The sequence below is a fragment of the Rhea pennata genome, chromosome 15 (genome assembly GCF_028389875.1).
Source record: "Rhea pennata isolate bPtePen1 chromosome 15, bPtePen1.pri, whole genome shotgun sequence".
Lineage (NCBI taxonomy): Eukaryota > Metazoa > Chordata > Aves > Rheiformes > Rheidae > Rhea > Rhea pennata.
In genome coordinates, this window is record NC_084677.1 from 15,311,065 (window position 1) to 15,339,056 (window position 27,992).

Genomic DNA, 27,992 nt, shown 5'->3' on the forward strand with positions numbered 1-27,992 from the left:
TTTAAATGTGGATTTAGGTGTGTAACTTTATTCGTGAGCACATGTTGACTCTCCCTCTTGTTGTGTTTCCAGATAGATTTGTTGTCTTTGCAGAATCCTGCTAATATCATCCCAGTCCAGTGTTGTTGTTTTCTATTAATTACTGCACTGTCCTATACATTCTTCTCAGGCTTTTCTCTGTATTTTTTGGCAGAGAGAATTTCAAGCAGACGGCCTTAAAGGTGAATTGAACTCTAATAAGAAATGTTTGCAAATATCTGCATGAGATGCCAATGTAGGATACGTGGACAGACGTAGACATGATGAATGCAGGCACTTTTTCAGGGAAAGTGAATTGCTTTCTACCTGCCAAGAGTTGAGTTTGAACCCCCGGGGTCTGTGTCACTCCTGCTGTAGTTGATAATGTCGCTAACACCTGAAGCAGTGTGAGGTAGGCAGCTTTAACCCTGCTTTGTATGTATTAGTGATATCAACAACCATGAAAAAAATTCAGAGCTCAGAAAGCTTGAATTGCATTTCTAGAAGGCAAAAGGCTTTTGAATTCACCTTAAAAGTGTATTTGCTTTTATTGGTATAGGCTACCCGTGCATTCGGTGAATGGTTTGGGGTTTCAAACAGGTAGAGTCTGTAGGGATATATTTCTGTCTTTTGAAGAATTTCGTTTCACCCTTAATGTAATGTGCTGCCTGCACAGAGCAGCATCAAGCGTAAGCAGCACTTTTCCGCTGTCCCTTGCTGTCAGCACAAAATCTGGGCTTATCAAGGAAGGGACACGCCAGCCTTTGAAAGCTGAGCAGAGGCACAGACTCGCAGGGCGCAAAACCAAGCACAATTTGCATGTCATCAAAGCTCTGGGGTAGTAAAGAGAAATGGCTTTTTCCACACTGTCTTTGTTGTTGTTGTTGTTTTCTCCTGTCAAATTCGCTACCACAGTGCCAGCAAAAGTGCAACTCCAGCAGCGGGAGCGTCAGTGGAGAGTGGTGGCCGGCAGTTTTTAACCTCGGTGCGCCTTCAATGCGCTCCAGAAGAGGCTGCGGAACGGGCGGCGAGCGCCGCGCCGCGCCGCCAGCGCTTCCTGACCGTCCCAGCCCCGTTTTCCAGAGCACGTCAGCACCGGCAGGCTGCCGAGCCACGTTTTCAGATTTGTATTACCTGAACGGGTTGGCCTCGTGCTCCAGTGTGTGCTGGAAAAGCCGTGAAATCTTAAGGTTTTGGGCCCTTTGCATTGCCCCGAGCGCAGCCGGGCAGGCAGCCCGCTGCCGCCCGCGGCCCCCGCGAGCCGCGGCCCCGCCGGCGAGCCGAGCCGAGCTCTGCTGCGGGTCACTGTCCCCTCGCGCGCTCGCCCCTCCGGTTCAATCCAAGAGGAAACAAAAAATATAACTAACAAATAGTTTTAACCGAGCACTAGGATAATGGCTATTTTCAATTTTGCCTCTCACATTTTAATTGTAGAACAATAATTCTGCAATAGAGTTGCCAATGGCAAACATGCAAAAGACATTAACTTTATTTATGTTTTGGATTATTAATGTGGCTGTTAAAATTCCTCCAGTTAGTTTTGATTGAATTGTTTTTTTGTGCGATTCTGTCGTTTAATGGAGCGGTAAATAAGAATTTCTGATAATGAGCCCAAGCATCTGTCACAACAACCTGGCGCTGGTTATTAACATTTCCATTAACGGCAGGGTGGGCAGTGATAATATGGAAACCACACGGTTAGAACAAAATAAATAGTTGGTGTCAGGCTGAGTGGGTGTTAATTACTATTTTATTTTATAACTCGGGGAGGGGGGGAGGGAGTATTGGTGGAAAAGTGTGACTTATGAAGGTCATCCTCGCTAAAGAAAGAACTCTCCAGAGGGACAGATAACCGGGGCTATCTTACTCGAATGGTGGATGTTTTATCACTTCTATTTATGGCTCATAAGTGGGCATGGAGAAAAGAGGCAGCTTTCTCAGGTGTTTTAGGCAAAGCACCATGAACTAGGGGAAAGGAGAAGTGAGCCCTTTGCCTCACCTTTCCTTCCTTCTCTGCTTGTGGAGTTTGAGCAGGACGTGCTGCAGCAGCCTTTCTGCAGAGAGCACATGTGCTGTTTTGTTAAGACCTGCCGGAGGCAGAGACCAGAGAAACCGGGTGTCCCACTAGGGAGGAAAATGCACCCGCAGGAAGTTGGACCATGACAAAGGGAAAAGATGGTGTGGCCCAGGTGCACTCGAAGGAGGGGAAAGATGAGGTTTCTAGTACAGTGCAGTGCAAAGAAGAAGAAACGCCATCGTGAGCTGAGAAGGTCCAATATGCACATCTGAATGTATAATGAAATGCAAGCTAACAAATGTCAAACTAAAAGCCCTCTTGTTTTACATGAAATATTAGTTGAATTCATTTGTATCTGACCTGTTCTGGGGGTAATTCTGGAGGTAATTTTAAATAGTATTTTGGCCCTAATTGTTGGAGTGGTGCAAAGAGGCTATGGCAAAGCCTTGCAACCACGTAGAAAGGCCAGGCTGATGGTGGCGAGGGGCAGGCAGCATTGCTCCTGGTCACACAGGTGCCTTCGAGAGTGGGAGTTCAGGAACAGAGCATCACTGCCAAAGGCAAGCCTGAAAACAGCACCACAGAATAAAGAATTTTTTTCTCTCTCTCTTTTTCTCTACCGCCCTCTCCCAAAGCTGCTGGGCTTCTTAAGTGCCTGACTCAGTCAGGGTGAGACGGAACACAGCCAGCTCCGGGAGGCCCGGTTCATCCTCCGTCCACGTGTGCTGCAGGTTTATACCTGAGACTTCCCTGTGATATAGATAGCTTCAGGGCTAACTCTGTTAGCTGACTTGTGGCATAAACAGAGTTTGTCCTGGGTCATTCCACAAACAGAAAACTGCAGCCTGGGTATGAACTGGTTCTGCTTGTCGGTATTAATTCTTCTGTCCTTTCTTCTCTCTAGCACCGGCAATGGCTCCACAGAACATCCAAGTAAACTCCCTTTCTGCAAGCCAACTGGAGCTCACCTGGGACCCCCCTCCTGTTGACAGCCAAAATGGGAACATACAAGGCTACAAGGCAATACTTCTAGTTCTGCTAGTTTCATTTATCTTGCTTGGCTTTGCTATTACTTGTGCAATAGCTCTACAGCTACAGTTACCCCAATGCATAAGGCAAATTAAAGCAGTAAGGAAATGGCCCTGTGTCCGAAAACTAAAAGAGGTAGAGTGAAGCAAAGAAAAATAATAAGAAAAAAAGAGAATGTCTTTTTGCAGAGAAAGACAGGATGGGGAAACAGGGCATAAAGATAGTAGTGGGAGCTCCATTCATGCAGGCAACGTCTGCTCCAAAAAGCAGCCGACACAGAAGAGCTAGGGGCAAGAAAGATATTGAAGAAAATTAATGTTAAAAATGTTAAAAGCCATCAGGAAAAGCAGAACTTTCTCCAGACTAGAAACCAGAGCCAGGTCAGATTTCAGAAGAATTGTTTAACTCCCTTCACTTTAACAAAATTAAATCATTGTATTAATTGCATTTAGTTTGTAGGAGATGAGCATGTTGCAGAGGCATGTTGTTTAGCCTCTCCAGAATGAGAATGGACCCTCAGAGAGCGGAAATGGGCAAGTCTACAAACACTGGAACTTGGCTTTGGTTCAGTGTCTGGCCATGCCTCTCCCATGAATTTGGGTCCATAAGTGAAGAAAAGCCAAGCCAGTGTGAATAATCTGGCATCCTTTCTTGGCAGTGACAAGCAACCTTATATATCAATTCATGTACTTTTCCTTTCATATGTATATGGATGGTTCTAATAACTTGGCTTGTAGAGCCAAGGTAGACTCTTGCCTTGGCTCACTCCCTCGACTTTCTGGCTTGCTTTGGCCTGCTGTAGTGCTCTTGGTGCCAGGCTGTCCAGTAAGTAGGGCTGGCACCGTGTTTTCTTTTGGAATCTTCTTCTCTGAAGCCTGATTTTGTGGCATCAGGATTAAAATTATGTAAGGGACTGTGAAAAAGTACCTCAAGGAACTTCAGGACAAGTCTTTATTACCCTTTTCAGGAAGGCAGTAACAGGCTTGACTTGGCCATTCTGCGAATGCAAATGGTGAAACTACTTTTGTTCATGCAGAGGTGAATTATGGATATAACGTGTCAGGGTGCCAGTGCTGACAGATAGCTAGCATTTTAGGGAAAATTTAAAAACTGACCTCTTGTTACTCAACTCTGGAAGTTCATAACTACTGTCATTAGCCTGTATTCTTCAATCTGTGCTCAATTTTTGAATGATGTACTCAACCACCCTGTCACTGTACTCAGGTAATTTGCTAAGGGAAGAATGAAGTTCGGGCACATGATGAAAAGTTAGTATTCCATCTAATGGAGTCCAGAGCAGGATACACCATCTTCCTGATCATCTTTTATAGTCCATAGTAGTCAGAACGTAAGTTAGGTGTAGGGTATATTTAAGCATCTCTCTGTTCTTACAGATTTATTACTGGGAGAGTGACATCCAAAATGACACAGAGAAAGTGAAGGTCCTCTTCCTCCCAGAGACAACAGTCCGACTCAAAAACCTGACCAGCCACACACGCTACCTGGTCTGCATTTCTGCTTTCAACGCAGCCGGGGACGGCCCGAGGAGCAGCCCCTCGCAGGGCAGGACGCATCAGGCTGGTATGAGATGGCGTTCTCGTTCCAGAGCACCGACTTGGTGCAGTGGCTAAGGGGAAATGGGATGAGGGGGAGGCACTAGGTTTTTAAGATAGTTTTCAGATGGGACTTTACATTGTAATGGTCTAGGAGGAAAAAAGGTGGATCAAGTCAGTCAAATGTTTGGGAAAGGATTTGAGGATGAAAATGAACATTGTAAATAGTAGACCAGACCGGGCGAATGAGGGATCTCTTCACAAGCGATACAAGAGGAAGCCGTAGGTCTGGCCTGGTCTCCCCATCACATCTGAAAATCAGGAGGAAGTCATCTTCAGTGACTGGAAATACCCCAAACAGTCATATGAGAGAAGTATCGTGCTTTTTATAACTCCTCGTTTTTTAAACCACAACAGCCACAGAGTCAGAATGAGCCGTCTCTGTGTTGGACGGTGATCCCGGGGGGAATGTCAATATGGAGTGAGGCGCTGTTGTTGCTGGCTATGAAGAGAAAATGTGCACTTGGACTGTAGGCTTATTTAGTCCCCTTCTGCCTTTGAGCCCTGCATTTTCGCTGGTTTTCTGAGGAAACCGATCTTGAAAAATGTCGGCGTCTGCAGCCCATTTCCACCAAAGATGACCGTGGATATCCAACATATCAAACTCCTGTGGGCTTTTTGAAATTCGGCAACTAAGTAGAAAACAAAGGCTCAAATCGGTGTCCTTGTCAGGGTTTTTTCCTTCTAGGTCATATCTCCTTGTTTTCTTCTGGGATTTAGTTTTGCAGTTGAGAGGCTGCTTTTATTAGGACAAACTGTATTTCTGATTGATTACAAGAAGTTTTGATACAACTGATAAATCCCCCTTTCAGCTTGCTTGCTTCCTTTAGATTTATGCTGGGCAAAATCCAATGTTTTATAATTTATATGTATATCAGATTGACTGTTCCCACTGCAATTCAAAATATTTGTTATCCTTTCAGCACCCAGTGCTCCCAGCTTCTTGGCATTCTCGGAAATCACTTGCACAACACTCAATGTGTCCTGGGGTGAGCCGACAGCAGCAAATGGAGTCCTGCAGGGTTATCGAGTAGTCTATGAGCCTTTGGCTCCGGTCCAGGGTAAGAAAGGCTTAAGATCATACATATTCATGTGGGAATGACAGAAAAGCACTGTCATATCTTTTATCTCTGCCCAATTTTTTACTTACTCCCTGCCATTTTGCAAGAGGATTCAGGTGGCAGAGGGTAAGTAAAGCAATTTCAGTTTTGCCAAAACTGTTAAGTAAACTATAATATCATGGAATATAGCTTTTGTCTGTCCTCATTTTCTTGCAAAAACTGTATTCGGTACAGTTTGAAAAGTCATTATACTGCCATTGTTACCTGCTATCGGGGAAGAGCAAACTCAGCCTGTGAGTGCTCGATTGTCTCCCTGCGTTGCGTTTTAAGATTGCTGAGTGGGCTCCATCCCAGAATAGTCGTCAGACTCGTTTGTGTTGCTTATCGCATCATGTGTCACTTCTGTTATCGCAAAGATTGCCCAGGCATCATATGTGCTAGTCATCACTGGTACCACTGCTGCTTTTGACAGGGGAGGATAACAATGCTAGAGGTTTAGTTGTGTCTGTTTATACTGAGTTTTCAAGCAGCATTTTTTTACCCAGCGCTAGATTCAAACTCTCTCAATAGCAATATGATTGCCACAAATGCTTTATTAATTTACCAGAACAGCAACAGGAAAGGAATTGGCAATTTCTCTGGAAACAAATGTAAATTCATTCCAAAGGTGAATTAGAAAAGATTACAAAGTTCTGGGATGGTCTTACTAATATTTGTATATTCCTGGTAGATAGCCAATAGTTCAGCAGGGTGTCCAACTTTGGCAGGGTGACAGCAGGGATAGTCATTTCAGCCATTGCCAATGCATTTTAAACTCTTTTCCAAAGAAATAAGGGTATCAATCACTAGCATTTGTTTCTTCTGTAAGGAATACAGGTATTCTATATAGTCTGAATTTCCACGTCTTGTGCACTGAGAAAATTATACTCAGGGATGAAAACAGGAGAATAAAAGCACTTTCAACTTTTACTGCTGGCAGATCTGAGCACAAAGAGCCGATGCAGAAAGCATTGGTAATTCTGACCGGGAAATGTGGAGAGGGTATGTGGGATGTTCAGGCTCTTTGGACATTCCCTGCCTTATATTCCTACAAAATGTTAAAGAATCCATTTCATCCCTGGAAATAGGGGAGTGTTAAATCATATTTTCTCTATGAGAATATGACATCATCCTCACAATCATTCTTCTCTTTTCTTCCCCACCTGTGCTATATCTTGTTTCTGTTTGTTTCTCCTTCTCCTACAGAACATTTCTTATCTAAGGAGGGATGGAGGGCTTTTCTCCAGATTCTAAAATTTTGCCTAAATTTATTCTCCAGTTTCTACCCATTTGTTCCTGTGCCAACATTTTTTTCTCTCCTCAAAAATATTTATTCTTCTGCTGTGGTAAGCGATCCCTTCCTAGAAGCCATCATTTTTCTTATATAGAAAAGCCATACTGAGTTATTTAGAGAGCAGGGTAAAACTAAACTCGTATTAAGATGGAGCATGCAACCAGACAGCGAGGCACGCTGAGCTTGGCTGGCGCCCGAGTCTGAGATCCAGGAGGGTCTGAGATCCAACCCCAGGTCTCACACCTGAACTAGCCGTCATTGGAGCCGTCTTCCTGCATCTTTTGACTTTCTACTCGTTTGTAATTTTGGGCTGTGCCCCCTCGCTGTTGCGACAACTCCTGTCCTCCCACTCATGAAGCACTTTTTAAAACGTGCTTGTTTTGCGAAACTTTCTAACAGTGATTTGTTTTCTAGCAGAGTCTTTTCTCTGTTTGACCTTTTATTGTTTAAGCTTTACAGTGTTACATGTTAGACCATTATAGACAACAAAATTGCCCTGAAGCCTTTTATAACAGTTCCTTTTCTTTTTTCTTTCTTTATTTTTATTTTTTTTTTTTTTCAGAACATTACTTTGAAATGACAAATGCTTCCTGATTTGTCTCTGAGAAATGAAACAGTACAGCTAGGGAAGGAGAGAGCACTTTCACTGCTTCCTCATTAACTGGGGAAAGATTCTCTGAATTATAAATTGTAACTAGAAGATAACTTTGAACACAAATTGTTTGGACAGTATTCTTTATTTAACTGGTAAAAACTGGAAGATGCAACTTGATTTGCATAAAATAAACATTCAAATTGCAAAACTTCTGCATTTTTCTGGAGAGACAGACTAGCAAACACTCTTCTGTAGTGGGAAAATCATTTTCCCACTTCTTATCTTCTTGGTTTGAAATGTGTTATATACATCTACAGAACCAGAAAATACTAAAAGGACTCTTTCAATTCAAACTCTTAGTTCTGTAAAATACTTTCTATATCAGATTCTTCTCATTAGGTTACTTTTAGAAAATTTCAATAAAACTACAGCTTTTTTCAAAGTAATCATTGCCACCCTGCCCTTTGTGCAACATCAACAGAGAAGCATTGAGAATCTAAATATGGAACTGGCTATAAACACTGATGAAAGAAGCAGCATTGATTTTACTTCTTCTATGTAAAAAAAAAATCTTAGAGTGAGAAGGAAGTTCAATCCACTCCAAGTCCGAACCCAAGGAATCATTAGTAAAATAGTAAGCATATGCATGTGCTTATGAGATAAGATGGGTTGAGTGGTCACTGAAGTGTTTTTAGATCACCTTTGCACTATCTTTGTCATACTCCAAGGTCTAGAGAGGATCCAGGTCAATATACACAAGTGCGGAAGGCTGGAGGCTCTGCGCGACTTATGGGAGCATGTTACTTTGAGATAGCTCTGCCCGAACTGGGCTTGCAGAGCCTCCTTGGAGGGCAGCCTTAAGGCTTCCTTCACTGCACCAACATCTGCCATATGGGCATTTAGCACACCTTGAAGCTCCACCAAGCTGAAAAGAGTGAAACACAAGTGATGATGGCCTTGTCCAAGTCAACGATGCTTTGATGCATCCCTCATTGCAGTGGCATTTATACCCGTACATTATACATGGGGTGTGTGTCCTTCATTCTTCATTCACTTGGCATTGGTGGAAATGACAGGACAGGATAAAAACAGAAAAGGTGTCCCCTATTTTTCCCCAAGCAGCATTGCAGGTTGCTTGGCAAAGAAGCAGCAGAGAAATGCTTGCTTACGAAGCAATCTGCAGCATGCAGTTCTCTTCGTTTACCTCCTGCTTTCTTCCCAGAGTAATTACTGAAGTTGCATGTAGTCTCTTGGTAATTTTCCAGTCGTGTTATAAGGTTTTCTTCTTGTCAGTACCCACTTATCAAGCTTAAACTCTAATTATACTTATCAGTGCTGAAAATTGGCTATTATCGCTACTTAAACTCCTGCTAATTGTAAGAAATACTTTCTTAGCAAATTGTTAGATAATTTTACTTATTTCTAGATGTGATAAGCTCCACTTGATTTCTCTTTTGCATTGTAATCTTTTCTTATTTCTCATCTACCTGGCTATTCCAGGGGTGAGTAAGGTGGTGACTGTGGACATAAAAGGAAATTGGCAACGCTGGTTGAAGGTCCGAGATCTCACCAAGGGCATGACCTATTTATTCCGAGTGCAAGCCAGAACCATTGCCTATGGACCTGAACTGCAAGCCAATGTCACAGCTGGGCCAGCAGAAGGTAAGTGAAACCATAAAAGTATGTAGCAAGCTAAATCCAGTGGTATAAACACAGTCCAACAGCAGGAAATAGTGAACTCCATGCTTAACATGGAGAAGTTTTGTCATGGGAGCACGGGGTGTGATTCAGTGGGTTTCACAGCTGCCTGTGAAAAACATGTTTCCTTTTTTTAATAAAGACTAAAAGACTGATATGAATAAACAAAGCAATGCTGGTAAGTTATAACACTAGCTAGCTAGGAAATTCAATACAGCCTGACAGCACGGTCCATAGTTCTGATTGTGCTGGTATGCGCGCTGGAACTGGAAAAACTCTGTCTACAGCAGAGGTTCCTGATTTTAAATGAGTAAGAAATTAGAATTATGCCCTCCTGACACTTTGGTTCATGTCTGGGATATGTTTGTGAATTTCCTCATATGCTGAGAGGAACAGCATGCTGAACTTCAGAATTCCCCCCTTGGTTCAATGTATATACTAAAGCAGTAGGATGATGATGATGATGATTAGTGATTCTGATAAATAGATAACCTAAAAAGGTAAAGGACCTCCAATGACATTAGATTGCGCAGTAGACCATAAATCATTCATATAGTGCTCACAGTTCTAATTTTTGGTTCCTTTCCAGCTCAAGGAAATAGTTGTTCTCTCTATCAAAGGCAGTGGACCACATCTGGCAGCTCGACCCTTCTGGATCCCAGCAGGCTTTGATTTTATCCCAGTGTCCTCTTTAGCCAGTTTCTGGGATAGTAGTGCAGTGGATTATGACCAATCATAGACAGTAGAAAACGTGAATCCTCTTTAACGTGACAGTTTCATGTTCCCAAGCGAATGTACAGGCAGCTACAGCAAAGTACTTCTCTGTGAAACGCAGAGGCTGGTTCCACCTCTGAAGGCAGAAATAGCAGTGGCAATGTGCAGACATTGCAGATATGCAAATTGCTAAAATGACACTGTTTTTTTCTCTTTCCTTTTTTACAGAGGCACCAGTAAAACCCAGCATTTGCTATTTAATTACTGATAGTAGAATCAGTGAAAAATTTAGGCTAGTAGCCCTTTGGGCTAGTTTGTAATGTGTGTATGTTGACTAGTACTTTTTGTTTTCCTGTATCAATAGAAGGAATTGACCTAAGAAGGAATTCCCCAGTAGATGTCTGATATCACTTCTGTTTGCTATTCTCATTTTATCCTTCAGGGTCTCCTGGCTCCCCTCAGGAAATTCTAGTGACAAAATCTGCTTCTGGGCTCACATTGCAGTGGACTGAGGGAGATTCAGGAGAAAAACCCACAACCGGATACATTATAGAGGCACGGCCCTCAGGTAAGCCATGGGAAACATGGAGCACGTGGTGTCAAGAATTCCCTTCCTTCAGTCCAAACTGAAACCTGTCCTGCAGTGGAAGAGGTTGTTGGTCATCCTAGTAAGGTAATAGGATTTTATGAGAGAAAGCTGTCACTATCCAGTATTCAACCTTCCCTGGTTTATTATATGGTGTGTCAGATTGTCTGCTGTTTAGGAAGAAAGTTACACTAAGTGCTCCGGGTTTCCCTGTGCTACATCATTCGTAAATCATCCAACTGATAAACTAATATAATTAAAAATTAAAAATCACTTAAATTCTTACAGCATCTTTCAGGCACAAGGACTCTTTAAGTACTTGCAAACTGTATTTTGAGGACCACACACTGAAATCTATCCCCCTGCACAGAAGAACATAGCAGCTAATTGATGTTATTAGCAGGACCGGGACTTTTAGTAGCACGTGAACATAGCTTTCCCCAGTTGTTTGGCAGGGTAGACACTAGGTGAGTGAGAGGAGTCTCCTCCTCACCACTGAGTTTTCCTTGGTGCTTTCCCTGAATGCCTTTGCTTTTGAAGATTTGCATTTCTCCATACTGAATCACTATGTACTTTTTCCATAATACTTTCCCAATTTGGCTAGACCATAGAGCAGCTATGTTCCAGCCTGTTTTGCAGCCTCTTCCAGCTTGGTATCACTTTGCAAGTTTAGTAAGTGCAGTCCACACCTTCTGGTATCCAAGCTATTAACAAAAATGGTGAATACTGCCAGATCCCTGTGGAGCTTGTTTGATAAATTCCCTCCACTCTGATAGCGAACGTTGATAACTACTCTCGTAGTACAGTTTTCCAGCCAGTGATGCATCTGCAAGATACTTGTAGGGCATGTTTGAATGTCATGGTGTCAAAAGCTTTGCTGAAGTCAGGATAGATGATGTCTGCTCTTTCTCCTCTATCGACAAGGTCTGTTACCCTGTCATAGAAGGAGATTAGACATGATTTATATTTGACGAATCCATGTCAGCTGGTTGTTCATTTCCTTTTTACTTCTAGGTGGTTACACATTACTTGATTGTGCATTGATTAAATGAATGCTTATCTGTTTGGCTGTATAAGAAAAAGGAATAATCCTTTATATGTATCTTGAGTGTAGGGTTGCAATTATATCCAATGATTTTAATTAATTTTAACCAGCCCAGTAACAAAATCATAGGCTGCAGTTCTGCGATCATTACTAAAGATGCAGCTTTCTGCTCATATCTTTGATAGAATTTGCTCTGTAGTGAGGCTCTGCTGTGATTCTCTCTTTCTGATTCCTGTCATTTAATGTGACAGTTGTTTTCAAAGCAAAATAAAGGAAAATGTGTATATTTGCAAAGCACTGGAGTTTCCCAGAGTGATCAAGTTTTCTTAATTAGGGAATGACACCCAGTGCTTCCATTTCCCTTGTGTCAGCTTGCTGATTCCTGCCCTTATTTGTTCACGGATGCAAAATACCCTGTATTATTTGAGCATTATTGTTGAGATAGCAACTTAAACCAAAGCCATTCACTGACTTTTGCCAGCCAGCTTACTTTTGCCCCCCAAAATATGTTTTTTAGAGAAAAAGTATTTTAGAGTGAAAGCTGCACCCCATCTTGAGATTGTCTGCAAGCTGAAAAATTATAAGTGTTCAATGAATAAAATCCCAATTTACAATTTGGGAGCTCCATTAACTTAAACATTTCCATAAGATACCTCACTGAGCCTACTGTCATTCACATCTCACTTTAGACCAGAAGAAAACCCAAACTCTAATCTATTCCCCTGTCACTGTGAAACAAACCATAAAACTTCTAAAGAAACGTTCTCATGCAAAAGACAACCTTGTCATGTGAGTGGCAGTGTCACAAATTTATCAGGTGTTTTGGGGCCTGTCTCACCTTTGCATGTGAATAAACATTTTACAGTCCATGCCTGAAGATTTGCTGCAGGGTTTGTGGCCCAGTATTTTTCAGCAGGAAGAAAACAGTCCTTCCAAGGCCAGTCTGAGCTGCATTAACCAAAGGTCATTCATACTGGCCCCACTCCACTGATCCTGGAAACACCCACAGAAGAGGTTTTATTCTCCTGCTCTTGCAACCTGACTGTTGAGGCATTTAATTCCTCTTCAGATTATTTTAATCCTATTCATGCTACTGTAGTAAATGAACTAGCCATCTGTATGCTGGATTCTCCTCCTTAGTTGTGGCTGCAGCTGTAGAAAGCGTGAAATGTGATCCAGCAGAGGAGACGAACTAATTGGAACGTTTGCTTATCTCACGCAAGCTTCGGCCTCATTTCAGTACTGCTTTTCTTCCTCGTCTCTGCACAGTGGATTTTGAAATCTGAATTTCGAGCTTAACAAAAGCAGGGAACTAATTCCTCCTGCCAGGATTGGTCATTCAGAGCAGCTTCTGTTTTAATATAATTCTAAGAATTTGCTCCTGTACAGTGATTTATACAGGTAGTAGAGCAAGGATTGGAGCAGCCTTTACTTTTAAGTAGTTTTGTCCAAGAGGAGAGCAATTGACTTGTGCCCTTCACATAAAACCAAGGAAGGAGAAGATATTCATCCTTCTGAGATCAAAAAACAGGGGCATTGACTAGACAGATGAAAAGCCTCAGCTTGTTGCCAATATTTAAATGCAATACCACTACCTTAGTATTTCACATCTCATGTGTCATCTATTATAGGGCTCATTACCCCAAACGTTAAATGCTGTATCATCTCATTTTCCCTGCTGTAGCTCCCTGCCAAGATTCTTCCATCAGAGCAGGAGGATGTCATAAATGGCAAAGTTTCCCCCTTTTGTCACTTCCCTTTGAATTTTTCATTGCTCTGCTGCGTCTCCCAGGGTTCCTTCTGCCCTGCTGGGTTGAGCGGTGGTGGGAGCAGGCAGCTAAGATTGCTCCTCTGGTCTCCCGGCTTCTCTCCAGGATTTGCAGAAGGTGACCAGACTGGGTACTCCTGTGCATTTTGAATATATTCCAACACAGGCGTGAAACAGGCACACCAATATTTTTTCCAGAGTGATCTGTGCTGGAGGAAAGCATTACAGAAACAGAAGAGTTCTCTCCTTTCCTTCAACTTCTCCATCGCCAGAGAAACGAATCCTAGTTCAGCTCCTTGTGCGTTATGAGAAATGCAATTAGGCAGCCTCTGTCACTGCCATAACGAGCACTCCCTAGACATCAGCTGGCCTGGCTGAGAAATGGGTTTTAGGTGGTGTCCACTATTTCTGTGTGCAGAGGAGAAGGCAAAAGTGGCGTAGCAATGGCAAGGCTCTAGCGCTGCCGGAGGGAGCGGAGAAGGGCCCTCTTGTCCCTTGTCTCCCAGCTCCATGCGGTGTCCAAGGCTTCCTCTCTCCGCACCGTGCTTCAAGGGCTTTTGGAGTTTCACCTCAGGAGGAGCATCTGCCCAGGACAAGATGACATAGATTTCCTCTTCTGCTTCCTCTCCTCCCAGCCTGTGTTTTGGGGTTTGCTTGTTGGCTTTTCCCTGTAGGACATGTCTTAAACACAGTGGGAGAGAATCACATCTTAATGTGTTTCCGATGATAATATTTCTAACGCTCTGGCTGGCACAGACAAGCCATTTAAATCTCATATCAGCCAGAAGCCATGAACTTGCAGCCTAGACATGTCAGGCAAATGCTTTCTTTGGTTCCCCCAAATGACCCGTTCCGTGAGGGCAGCAGAGGTTTTGGGGAAGAGCCCTTCTGCTTGGAGTGGGGCTTTTCCTTCCTGGGAACGCCGAGGGTTTTTGCTTCGCACGCCTCCAAAGGCAGATCTCACTTTAATTTCCTTTCTGATCTCTTGAGCAACGTTTGTGTGTTTTCTTCCCTTTCTGCTCATTTTTAAATGAAAGAGGGAGCGCAGTGTCAGCCATGGACACGCACCAGCAGCAGTCAGTAAATTCGAAGTGAAGGGTGCAGCTGCATTGCCGGCATCTGCCACGGGGCCCTCGCTTCGCTTCTGCTCGCGAGCGACGTGCAGGGGCTGACAGTTTGGCAGCCTTCACTTCCCCTTCTCGTCCCCGCGGGTGCTCGCACGGGGATCCAGACCTTCCCCTCGGGCGGGCACACCCCACCGTAACGTCGTCCTTTGGGGCGGGAATGCTGCTTGCGTTGGTAGTTATTTCTCCGCTGCTTTTCCCCTCCTAAAACCCCCTAATGTGGGATCGGGAGGAGGTTTTACGGCACAGCCCTCCAAGGAGGCGAGGGTGAGGGTTTAAGAAACACGTCGCTGACAGCTTTCCGACCCGCCGGCCGCAGCTCGGCAGGCGTTCGTTGGCGGCCCGCGTTGCCTTCGGCACCGGCTGGCAGCATCAGTCGGCGTGCCGGCCCCGACTCATCGGCCAGGCTGCGGCTCGGCGAGGCAACCTGCTCACAACTTCCCTTTCAGCCGCACTCCTAACGCTTGCAGCGGACCTAGGGCTGAGGGGCAGGGCGACCGGCTTCCCGAGGGCTGGCAATGCTATTTAATTGCAAAGATCGCCCCTGAACTACAAGGCTTTTTAGTTTGGATATATCTGATTGCAAGCTCCGGAAAGAGGGGCAGAATTTGCCCTTTCTCAGTCTGCTAGCTTTCCTGCGCTGTGCACCCTGGCTGCTTTAGGAAAATGAGCGAGAAAGAGCGTGCGTGCGGGGGGAGAACTGTGTGTGTTGCAACGAGGGTTGAACATTCATTTTTATCGTTGGCTTTTCTTCCTCGTTTAAGTAGCTTTTCAATGTAAACAAATTACTTTTCAGAGAATTCACAACGGGCTGAAATTCTGTTATAGCTGTTTACAAATGTGTTTATGAAAGCTCACGCAGTTCTAGCAATTATGGCAATATTTTATAGTCTAAGATGCATCTTTTTAGTATTGGTGGTTGCAACAATCTAGATTTGAAAACATGTCCCTCACTCCACCCTCCTCAGAGAAACTAAATCCCAAGCTTCTACTGTACATGGTAGAAATAACCTAGCCTTATGTTGCCCTGTGAAAGGGAAGTCAGTGCACAAAACAATCTCTTGTTTTATAGCCATTGTAATATGCAACTAATACATAACAAAGGTACATTATGATAACTTCATTATACGCTGATCATGCTGGTGAATAATGTATTGGTCTGAATTTTAAGCATGGCAGAAGAATCACCTATTTTTATTGTTCTTCAGCATTTCTCAAATGCAGCTAGAACAATAACATTTCAGTCTGCTTTTTGCATCTGCTGAGACTGCCAATCCTCATGATCAGAAAAGATGCAGTTTGGGGGTTGTTAGTCATTGTGTGTGTCGGTAGCCGCGCAGCACGTTACAGATTACTGAGCCAATATTTACTGATGCCAAAGTTAAAACATTCACATGGAAATGCACCTGCAGTGTTAATCAATCCATCTTTGCTGTTATTCCCCGTTGCACAGAAGTAGGCCGAGGGCCAAATTTCATTCTGTTACACCAGCACAGTTCTGGGATTGCTGCAGTAACTTCAATTAGTTTACACTCAGGTAAATGCAAAGAAAATCAGAACAGATTCTGGCTGTATATTGCAGCAGTGAAGCAAGGCACTCCGGGCAGAGCTGCTGGCTCCTGCTTTATCGTTCCGTTGATAACACCTTGAGACTGTGCGAGCCACGATGATGCCAGCATCTCCCAGTGCAAGGGGCTTGCTTTCAAAGCAGGCAGCTCCTGTGCTGGAGTAGTACCAGTGCAGAAGTTCTCTTAGGGTTCCCATTGCTGTGGGACCTTCAGTGCAAAAGACATCGCTCGAACAATTCTGATAACGAAGAGTAGAAGTCTGATGGGGTATTTGTGGAGTCAGATCTTTGAGAGCTATGCTCGCTTAGGCTACCCGAGAATTTGGCCCTATGCATTGACATTACTTTTATTTTGTCAGTAGAAGTGCTGGGTACTGATTGCTGCTGAAAAAAAGTCCGTTTAGATTAATGTTCAAGTCCTATACTCAAAATTATTGACTGGTTTTTTTTAATTATAGCTGGTTTTGTGCTTACTACTATCAGCATCCATCTTGTTGAAAGTTTTTTCCATTGTATTGAAGTGAATATATAGAATTATGGGTATGGATCAGGGACCAGAACAGTAACTAGGCTGGATGTGCATCAATATAAATGTCACTATGGCTGTTGAGAACCAAAATAACCTTACTGGACTGTTCTCATCAGTTATTCAGAAAGCATTGTGTTTCTTACAACTTTCAGAGCTTTGTAATACAAACAAAAACTCATTTCTGCTTAGAAGTGCATGGCGCAGAAGCGTGCTGCCTGCAGGCTCACTCAGCGGGCTGTGCCGCGCTGCAGGCCGGCAGGGGCTCGGGACCTCGCTGCTGCTGTCGGGAAGGAAGCGGCGCTCCAGAGACACTGGTCTGCCAGGCACCAATTCATGCAAAGCCACAGTACTTCCAGCCAAGACCCAAATCTTACTATCAGTTTGCAAAGCTTAGCTTAGCTTGGATCGGGAAGTCCATTTTGCAATGTAAAAAGCAGGCACAAATCTGTGTGATTAAGACTGATTAATGCATCAGATTGCTGTGGATTTACTTGCTCTGTCAAATAACAGGAATGCTGATACACTGACCGTAGGCGTTTGGGAGGCACTGAGGCGGTTGGTGGCTACTCTAGCCAGCTCAGGCTGCTGTGGGTGCTAGTGCAGGTCTTAAAGGAGACATCTGTCTGGACTGGTGTAAGACCCCCCATCATGAATAAATCCATTTATAAAGGTAGCTCTTGCAGGGCATTCTGGCATATGTGCCAATCGTTGTGCAGCCTTCAGGTGAGCCTGTCTGCTGCCTGTGGTTGAAACATGCAATTAATAGCAATTAATTTTCAATGAGCAGAAGGAAGTGTCAAATCACACTGTTAACGCTGTTTTTTTGCTTTCTGCTTTCCTAGATGAAGGACTGTGGGATATGTTTGTGAAGGATATCCCTCGCAGTGCTACCTCCTACACAGTTAGCCTGGACAAGCTGAAACAGGGGGTGACCTATGAATTTCGAGTGGTGGCTGTCAATGAATTTGGCTATGGAGAGCCAAGTGTTCCCTCAGTGGCAGTATCAGGTAATCGTGTATTCTTTTATGCCTTTTCCCATGGGTTTTCTTTTGAAGGGAGAAGAGGAAAAAATGAAAATAGATTCTCTAGTTAAAATAAATCACCAAGGCTCTGTTTGCTCTTTCTCCCTACTCCTTTCCTAGTCAGCTCTGTTCCTTACTCTGCTTTCTTTTTTGTGATAAATGCTTTCTGTGTTATTTTGAATTTAGCTCTCAAAAATATAAAATTGTAATTATCTAGAAATGTTCATCATATCTTCTGTGCTGGCATTGCAGTAGAGTGTGATCCTTCAGGCCCCCCGCACCCAAAAAGATTGTTGGTGGTACTCGCCTACTTTTCCACCCTCCAATCTCTGTTGTGGTTACTCCCAGTAAACAGGGCTATTGCCTTAACATGCTTCCAGCATCCCTTTGAACGAGCTGTCATTCTGACTTGCAGGAGGAACTTCAACACCTTGAAGGGCAAATTCAGCTCAGCTGGCAGTGTTTGGGCAGCTGGAGTTTGACCCCCTCTTGCGAAGCAGGAAACTTTGTCCTTGTGAAAGCTTTGCTCAGGTTGCTTTTTACCCTTGCTGAGACAGTTCTACTCCAAGTTGCTTTTAAGCAATAGGTTTCATCTTTGCTGTGTCAGCAAAGGCAGACAAGAGGAATAAAAGAACCTGCTAAAATGCCTTTGTGATTCAAAATTCTGGAGAGTCCTGAGAAACTGGCAATGCTCCAGCATCTGGAGTGGCTTTTATCTCTTTGCTCCTAGAGTGAAAAGCATAAACACCATTCAACAGTTACCCAGCAGGCAGGAGTAGTAAATGCTGCTATCACCATCAGGGCTGCGTTTGTCCTTACACAATTAACCACTTAGCCTGTGAGAGCTGGCTATGGATTTCAGTGCAGTGTTACCCTTGCTTTTCTCCTTCAGGACAAGGGCATCGACAACCCGCTCCAAACACCAAGAGTCAGTGTTTCTCCTGTCTGGTTTCACAGAGGCTGTAACACAAAGTAAAGTGTAGCAATAATCATGTCAGTGTTTTTTTCTGGAAGGCATCATTCCCCCAAATCTGGACATGAAGCCCCATGTGATGCTTTTTATAAATAAAATACTTGTTTGTAAGTTCTCCGCTTGAACAGAACTACTTAATTCATCTCTGTTTGATGCTTCAATGTTCATCTCAAATTGCTGCATGAAAGTAAGAGGTTTCCATTGAGATTCACAGTTGTAAAAGTATAAAGTGTTTTAGGCTGGCCATTTCAACTAGCACAGGAAGGTAGAAATTGCACTGAATCTGCTCAGCCCAGCATGACTTGCACAGTTTGCCTTGAGGACTTTATTGGCCTCGGCTGGCCTCCTAGCAAAGAAAGATTGGGGCTACTTTTCACTGCTGCAGAATACCCAGTGATCTGGAACAAATCCGAGCCCGTACCGTCAGGCTCATAACAGGCTTTTGCTTAGATCCATGGATTTGGACAGCCAAGAATGGCCTGGGTTTGGTGATAGCGAGGATTTCAGTTGCAGTTGGTCTCCTGGCATCACTCGTTCTCACCAAGTGCTTCTCTACCTTACTGACTGCAGTGGAGTTGTGCACAAGTGTCAATTTGTGCTCTGCTGGCAGCATTTCTTCTCAAAGCTGAGGGATGCTAACAAAGAGAATACCACAGCAAAAAAATAACAGTACTTACTACTTTAAACTGACCCTGATGAGATAAATCTAGAAAGGGAAAGCTAGTATCATTTTGAGTCTCTTCTAGCTGGGGAAATAGAGGTCAAATGGGGTGAAGTGACTTGAGATTGCACAAAACATAGGCAGATCTGGGAAGAGAATTGATGTCCATGTGCCGCACATAGGGCTAGGCTGAGCTGATGGAGAAACAGGATAAAATAGCAGAGAAAATTGGAAGGTGGAGACAAGCTGTGTAGCTACTGAAATAGTCTGACCCAAGCATATGTTCCTGGCACTAGCTGTATCTTTTACAAAGGCCACTGGTGAGGGCCAGGCCTCTTAAAATACGAAGTAGCTGTGGGTCACGAGAGATAATATTAATAGTTCTTTGTATCCAGGCAGTATTAAGCTTATTGGAGCAAATGGAAAATGTGGGTATGCAGAGCTGTGGGAAGAAACCTACCTGTCTTCATTTGGTAATGACTTCTGAGCTAAGGGGTTGTGGAGCACTGCTCTGAGTGTGTGAAAGATGGCTTTTGGAGGTGCTGGAGCCGTGATATACTCATGTCTGGCTCTCTTTACCATCGAGGAAAAGTGTCAGCCTGCCTCCTGAAAGTGCTGATTGCCTAGTAGAATCTATGACCACCTTTGAACATCCCTCTGTCCTGCACGCTATTATGGATGCACTAGTCACTTTGGGAAGAAGAGGAAATTCTGAAGGAGCATAAAGAGGAATTATTACTTGTTTTTTGCTCTTTCAGCACAAACAGAAGCCCCTTTTTATGAGGAGTGGTGGTTTCTGCTGGTGATGGCTCTCTCTAGTCTGATCCTCATCTTGTTAGTGGTGTTTGCATTGGTCCTGCATGGCCAGAGCAAGAAATACAAGAACTGCAGCGCAGGTAAGGCATTGGCTCCATGCTGTGCGCATTCTCAGGAGCTGCGGGAATAAGAAACATCTTGCATTTGAAGCACTGATCATACCTTCTGTGCTGGCATTCCAGCTCTATAACTATGAATGCCAAAATATTCCCCTTTCAAAACACAGAGTCCTCATTCTGTATCTCTGAATATTGCTTTTGTCTTGTCTTGTCCTTACAGAATGAAGTTCTGGAAGGGTTGTTCATGTGCATATTTCTCTGATAGCCTCCTCCACTCCAGCAAGAAGTAGCTCTGATGCTAGGAGGTGCCAAAAAGACGCATTAATGGGTAGAGCAGGTGGATGGGTCTTTGCTTTACCCATTCTTAGGGATTAATGCAGTGAAGTAGTCTTCCAGGCAGAATTTAGTAATTCAGTCCCAAAAAGATCTTTTCTTTCTTTATAATTCTTTCTTAACAAGTGTTAGTAAATCAGATTTTGGTCCCATGAGAAATAAGATGTATGAATACCATGGTATTTTACTGAGCTAATACTATTATATATTTGTATGCAGAGCACACAGGAAATTTCTCATCTTTTTAGTTTTGCTCTGTTTGGGGGGAAAAGACATGAAAAGACAAGTCTGACCTGTACTTTCAGATACCAGTGTTCACACTGAGTCTTAATGTAGCATTGAAATTGAAGCCGAGGATAAAGTACCTGTCTGCTGCTAAGTGGCAATATGCAACTGGTCTCTCTCCCCAAGACGCTAGCTGAGCTCACACCTTTGGGATTACAAAGAATGAGCATGGGAGAGAATAAGCTCTTGCTGTATTTGATCACAGGAGAAAATACACTTTGCTGTGTTTTACCTCTTCTTCCAGTCCTATGTTCTTTTCCCTTCCCTCTGTCTTCCTGTGATTTCTCACATCTAGATCTTATCCTCATCACAGCTATGGCATCTTTCTCCCCTTCCTTACTTCTACTTTCCCTTGCTTTGATCCCATCACGACATCATGAGTGCAGCCTACCATGCCCTCATCCCTGCATGAATGAGATTCATGGCACCTAGTTTAGGACATCTTCAATGGCTATCTGAACTGGTCACCTGGATTCTATTTATAGTTAAAAGACAGAAATAAGCATCTCTGGAGCACATGTTATTTTTGATGCTTACCTCAGAATTAAATGCATGTGACCTTGACTCTCTTTCTTGCCTCTTTTGGCTCCTTCTGCCCATTTACACTCCTGATAAGCTCCTTTTATCCACTCTGATTGGACTCGTTTGCCAGAAAGAAAGGTAAAGAGATTTTCAAGAAATTAAGATTGTCATAAAACAAAAGGTAGGAAAAGTTAGGAACACATTTCTAACTGTTCTTACAGTTGCTTTGGGGGGAAAAGTGCCTTTGTTTCGGCTGAACCTTTCATTGCCTGTCTCCAGGTAAAACCATCTCCAATATGGAAGAGTCAGTCACCCTGGATAATGGAGGCTTCACTGCTCTGGAGCTCAACAGCAGGCACCTAAACATCAAGAGCACCTTCTCAAAGAAAAATGGAACCAGGTAAGAACCTGGGAACAACATGCTCTGGGAAATGGCTTTTTATCTGGCTTCAGGCCACCCGTTGAAGAGACAGAAGGGAAAGGCTGTTGTCTGAAGGCTGTTGTCTGTTGTCTAGGGAGGACCTATACACCTGTGTGCAAGTCACTGCCCTAGACTATGATTCCAGCTTCTAAACACGATGCTGTTCATGGACTGTGGTCATTTCAGCAAAATGACGACATTCCATGTGCTCACTCTTTACATTTCCTAGGTCTCCTCCTCGCCCAAGTCCGGGAGGGCTGCACTACTCTGATGAGGATATCTGCAACAAGTACAATGGAGCCGTGCTGACTGAGGGCTTAGGCCTGAGTGAGAAGCCCTTGGAAGTATCCGAGTCAGAGGTGAGTGTTCTCCGTTGCCTTGGAAAATGTCGAGGCCTTAGTCAGTCACTGAAGGCTCTGGTTTTCCCTCTGAACCCAGAAAAGTCTTTGAAATCTCATTTCCAGACCTACACTTTAGTTCTCTCTCATTGTTTGTCTGTCCTGAGTACTTTAAAAAGTCTGTGTCTCCTGGCTGTTCCCATCATATCCCATCTGTTCTTAAATTAAAATGCTACAAGAAAGAATGACGGGCAGGGCCCAGCCAGGTTAGACCTTGCCTCAGTGGATATTTCACAGTTTTCCAATGCTATATAAAAAGGAAAGCACAGTCAGTCAGTGAGTGTATATTCACCTCTCTGGTACGTAGCTGCACATCCTGATGATCCTGTGGGATGCTGGATCAGCCCACAGGCTGATCCTATGATGCCTGTGGGCTGCAAATTGAACACTTTGGGGAAAAGGTATGTATACTGAGAATGAGTATAGCCAGCTGCTTGCAGCTACTGTCTGGACTGTAATTGAAGCTGAGATACGCATTGGATTGCTGCGCTGAGTAAGGTGTCGTTTGAAGTTTTCACAGAGTATTTTTAGACAGTTGCAGCAAACATCAAGATCCAGAAGAGTGGTCTTCACTGACAGTAACTGCTGCCTCTGTCACAGAGGGAGTAACTGGGGAGTAAGTAACCTGAGAATATCCCATAGGAATTGCTGTGAGAGCCCAGCATTCACGTTTCCTGATGCCCCAGTCCACAGAGTTAGTCTAACACAAGAGAAGCCTTCTGCTCAGTTTGCTTTTAGATTCTCCAATGAAGGTTGATATATGCCAGCATTATATATCTGGGAGCACTCTATCTTGTGTCTCACATCCCCCTTAAGAAGAAATGAAATGCTCGTGATTTGTAGGAACTCAGCAGTGTTTCTGGGTTAAAAGACAGACTTTGAGGAACATACAGAAAGGTAAACGTGTCTCTAAAATTGTGTGTTGTTGGCTGAGATCCTGATGAATCTGAGCTGACAGCACAAGAAGCGAGCAGTGGGCCAAACTACTCCAAACCTGACCCTTCCAGCAAGAATAAATCAAGAGCAGCAAGTAGTGAAAGAGGATGACAGTTTTCATCTGTAGCTTCTCGGCACCTGCAGCTACAGCTGCTTTCCCTGGCTACCTAGCTCTCACCTCCTGTTAATTACTGCAGACAGCCTGCCGTGTTGTGCTGCCCTATGGCCGACCTGTCACGCGGGCAGCTTTCTGTGGTGTAGCTCAAGCTGCTGCCTGTGCAATGTGTGAGTATTACCTCCACATTAAACTCGTAGTTCTTTAGTGATGTCACTGTAACCCAGCATTAAACCTGTCATTAAAACAGTTTGCTGACCACAATCATGAATTTAGCTCTGGCACCTTTTGACATTAATTTCAATGCCCCGTGTGGTATTTCCTGGTAATGCACTTGCAGGGTGTCATTGCTGTCTTCTATGTGCACTGTTTATACAACAGAGGAGGATAATTTTCATTTATTCCCAGGCTGTTATTAATATTACTTATTTACTGTGCAATGCAGTAGAGCCTGAAGGTCTCAATCAAGACTCTAGTGTTTTTGTGAATCTGTCTGTGTGTGCATGTAAGAGTGTGAACAAAATGTGCCTCCTGTTTTTCCTTGGGGCTTAGATATGTAGTCCTTCTGCATAATGTCTTTGATGCTTGCTTTTTTTTGTGGGGAGTGCTTTTAGGCATAAAATGTTAATAGGCTCCCAGTAGAGGTAACAATAGGAGATGCTGCCTTTTGATCAGCCTAGAAATGCTGTTTGTGTTGGTGGTACAGACAGAAGGTGGGGATGGAGAAGAGCACAGGTGTCTATAGGAGTTTGACCACTCTCTTTTCAAGCATTCGTGAACCTATTAGCTCTTCCTGATTGTCTTTTCTGTTCTTTTGGTTTCTGTTCTCAAAAGGTATCTTTAGGGACATACCCAGTTTTCTAAAGATTTCAGAATCCCCATCTCCTTTAGCAGATAGAGATGTTTCGCTTGTTACGAAGAATTAAAGGCATTTAACTTCTGTAAGAGCACTATACAGCTTTGGGCCTCTGCAGCAAAGGGATCCTGATGTTGTTTTCCTGTGATACATCTTTGCATGCATCTCAGATTCCACTTAATATGACGCACATTAGAGCAGGCAAGGCCAAAAATTGCGCTTTTTCTTTCAGCCCACACGTCATCTTGTTTCTTCTTAGTTGTACTCCTGTAGCCTGAGGTGTCAAGGTTTTAAGTGGAGAAGAAGGAAGTTCACTGCCTTCAAGTCTCACGGGGGTTACTGAATGCAAAGCAGCCTGTAAGAAACTCCCAGCCTGACTGACTGCACTTAAAACGGTGCTGCCGGGGAGTGCTGCCTCCAAGCTCCCTACCGAAAGGGGGGAGAGCAGAAAAGAAATAAACGGAAGATCTAGCAGACCAAACAGTACTCCAGTGTTCATAAATCAAATTGTTAACGTAGTCCATGTCATGAAAACAAAGCACCGGTGCTGTTAATGAGGTTAAAGTAGTTTAATTGGCAGGTATGGAGCAAGAGAGTACTAAGAGTGTAATTTCCAAATGATTAATAATAATAATAGGCTTTCACATAACGAGTCAAGTGGACTAGGTTCCGGATGGATAATGTGAAGACATTGAGTTCACCCTGCACAGAAATTTGATGACATATCTGCTATGTCACCCAACCACGGAAGAGCAGTTTCGCTGAGGTGTGTGTTGGGGAGGGGATGCTTTCCGAACATGATGTTCTCGCAGGTTGCACACATTATCAGTCAGGGCTGAATGCTGGCCTTGCTCTGGTCTTCTCAGCTGCCCTCTGCAGTGTAGCTGACTTTGGCTTTCTCAGCTCTATATGAACATATTATAAATTTCCACTCAACGGTTATTATGGAATATGACTTAACTTGCTTCCAATAAAGTTCTCCAGTGATTTTGACAAGTTGGACACCGGGTGGAAATGAGCTGCAGATGACACACTAAATGAGCAAGGGTTCCACTGTCCTGGGAAATCTGTTTGCCTGCTAGCTTGCCTGGTCTCCCTTACAGTGTATTCCCTTTGTGGCAACCAAGAGGAGCTGCTGCCATCTACGTTTTTATAAGCAATCTCATAAGATTGTTTCTTGTGCTGTCATTTTTTCTTTTTTTTTTTTTAAAAAAAAAAAGATAATTGGACCTATTTTCAAATTTCTTACAGTTCTGGCCTTTTGACTAAACTAGCCAACTCGGCTTCCCAATTTGTCTCTTAACGACATTTCTGCGTTTTGTGTTATCAATAAAATACTTAGGCTGTCATTTTCTGTATTTGTTGTTTCATGGGCATCCATGCACCTTTGGTTGACAGCTTTTAATGTCACAGTACATCCAATCCCACTGCAGCCTATGGAGGTTTCCTAGGTAACAAAGCCAGAGTCGCACTAAAGGGCGACGCAGAGCGGAGAAAACCAAAAACAAAGCAAAAAGCCCTGCGGCATTTCTGTTTACTCAATAGTTCAAAAACATTAAAAATAATATATTCAGCCTAAAAAAAAAAATAAACCTATGGTATAAACTGTCTGTATGATCGTGCAAAGCAGATTGTGGAATGTATTGTATTGCTCCTTGATTTTCATCAGGGCGAAGAGGGACCTGGGGTGGTAATTTGGAGAATGGCTTGCTGGTCAGGGTGGTTATAGCGTCAGGTTGGGACCAGAACTGTAGAAAATACCTAAGAAACACGCATGGACAGCATTGTCAAAATAGTACCTATTTTGAAGCAAATAATAAGAAAACACCTTGTATCAACACTAACAAGTAGATTATTCTTTCCGGCATTACTGCTAACAATAGTAAAAGGCCAAATTTAGATGAGGCTTGGGCAGTTATATATGTTTTATGAAAATCCCTTCTGAATTTGCATCAAATTGGTATTGTCTCATGGTCGGGATAATAATTAGCAGCCAGGCTGTCAGCAGGTGGCATTGTTTTAAATACTCTTTTTCTGTCCATGGCAGGTCCAAGTGACACTGTATTACAAGTGGCAGCAGCCCATTTAAAAGCATTCCCAGTATTTCTCCTCGTTATTTACTGGCTTCTAGCAATCTAGAAAGGACTTGGCTTAGGTACAGAAATTTTATTAGTTTGGTGAGTGAGTATTTTTCTCCTAGCAATGGACAGAAATCAAGTGGCTGCACCAGTATTATTATGCCTATCAAGTAATGTGGAGGTCTTTGGGATATTGCTGTTTCATGAAAGGGTCAAAAGACGATTGTTCATGATCTCATGATCAAAAGAGCTATTTTTGCATGTGTGTACTAACTCGTGTTGGACAAAGTCTGCCAAGTTATCTCAGGCCTGTAATTTATACATTCAGAGTGAAGAATATGATTTTTGCCTGATAGAAACATTCATAAAAACTGTTCCAGTAAAAGAAAATATGGCTATACGGAGGAAAAGGAAAGATGGGGAAAAGAAGCTGAGGATGGTAAATTCCTTCGTGACTATACCTCGAGCTGAGGACATAGGAGGACATACGTCCCCAGCCTCACTAGCCAAGGACAGTACTGGACACAGATTGCTTAACTGCTTATCTTAGGTGGGAGTGGATGGGGACAATCTCCCGTGGCTTAATTCTTCCCCTCAGCCTTTCTTCTTAGAACCTCTGGCCTTTTAGTTGTCCTTTTGTTTCAACATGTCTGTGTAGACATCGAGAAGACCAGTAAGGAGCCAGAAGAAGGGAATTTCTTTTTTTTCCTCCATGCTTCCGACACCTCAAGTTGGCGATCCACCTCGTCAGCCAGTGGCTCATTTCTTTAGGCAGGTTGCTGAGCGTGTCTGAGGCTGTCAGGCTGATGGTGGACTGGGAAAGGACTTAGAAGAGAAGGCAAGGGCAGTGGCAGCACTATGCCTTTGATGGAGGAGGCATTGCTGTGGGAACTATGCAAGTTCACACCATAAGATGACACTTGGTTGCTTGCTGCTGAGGAGTGATCTGTAATCATGTTTCTCTGCAGCGAGCTGGGAGACTTCTCTTTGGCTGCAGCCGTGGCCCAGCTCCCCAGGTGCTTGTTACCTTGAAATGAGACTATGGAGCTGCAGTGTAATGTTCGGAGATGCAAGCTGCTGCAAAGTGCTGCAACTTGTTGGCTGACAGGAACAGAGGAAACCAGGGACTGGGGATCCATGTTTGCAGCCTGCCTGTCTGCAGGGAGACTTGGTTGGCTCTGTAAAGGGGACACCAGCCTGAGCTGCTGTTCCTCTTCCCTGCCATACTGCCACATCTGCAGTCATCAGAGGCACTTTGTTCAATCCTCTTACAAAACAGCTAGGGCAATGCTGGCAAGATCTTCCCTGTGGCAATGCCAAGACTCTGGACCTGTTCTCTGCACCCACCGCCTGTGAAATAGTCCAAATCTAAGGATATTCCAGGCATGCTGCAAAAAGCAACTGTTCAGGAGGACTTTTGGAGGGAGCTGGATGTTGGCTTCCCAAGATTACCAGCTGGTGCAAAGGAGTGTTTTCCTAGCTGAGAGATGTGCTGAGTTCCTCCTGGAATAATTATTAAATGCCAGTAGGGTTGTAATATTAATTTATGTGTCAAGGCATCTGGAGTTTTGCATTCTTAAAATAATAAAGAATAAAATAATACATAATTCTGATAGAGCCAAAGCATGGTTAACAATGGAAGGGAAGATTTGCAGAACTATAAAGAGCTGCTTTGCTCAGACTTTCAGAAGACTCTAGGAAAAATGTCTCAGCCCTGTCCATCACTCTCTGCGCTGGAAAACGGACATGAAATAATATCGAAGCAGCTATCTAAGCAAAGGAATAGGATGATGGATATGGTGCCCTTTTCAAAGGATGGT

The 27,992-nt window shown here is 43.6% G+C and overlaps 1 protein-coding gene across 3 annotated transcripts in view; it reads left to right on the forward strand.

The window, feature by feature from the left end:
* SDK1 (sidekick cell adhesion molecule 1) overlaps positions 1 to 27,992 on the forward strand; it is a 409,478-nt gene that overhangs the window by 373,870 nt on the left and 7,616 nt on the right. For all 3 annotated transcript variants that reach the window (XM_062587900.1, XM_062587901.1, XM_062587902.1), the window contains 9 exons: positions 2,940 to 3,055; positions 4,459 to 4,645; positions 5,601 to 5,738; positions 9,167 to 9,328; positions 10,521 to 10,646; positions 17,540 to 17,704; positions 20,112 to 20,249; positions 21,648 to 21,768; positions 22,019 to 22,148. In XM_062587900.1, the coding sequence (XP_062443884.1) occupies positions 2,940 to 3,055; positions 4,459 to 4,645; positions 5,601 to 5,738; positions 9,167 to 9,328; positions 10,521 to 10,646; positions 17,540 to 17,704; positions 20,112 to 20,249; positions 21,648 to 21,768; positions 22,019 to 22,148 (1,283 nt within the window). The remainder of the gene's footprint in view (positions 1 to 2,939; positions 3,056 to 4,458; positions 4,646 to 5,600; positions 5,739 to 9,166; positions 9,329 to 10,520; positions 10,647 to 17,539; positions 17,705 to 20,111; positions 20,250 to 21,647; positions 21,769 to 22,018; positions 22,149 to 27,992) is intronic.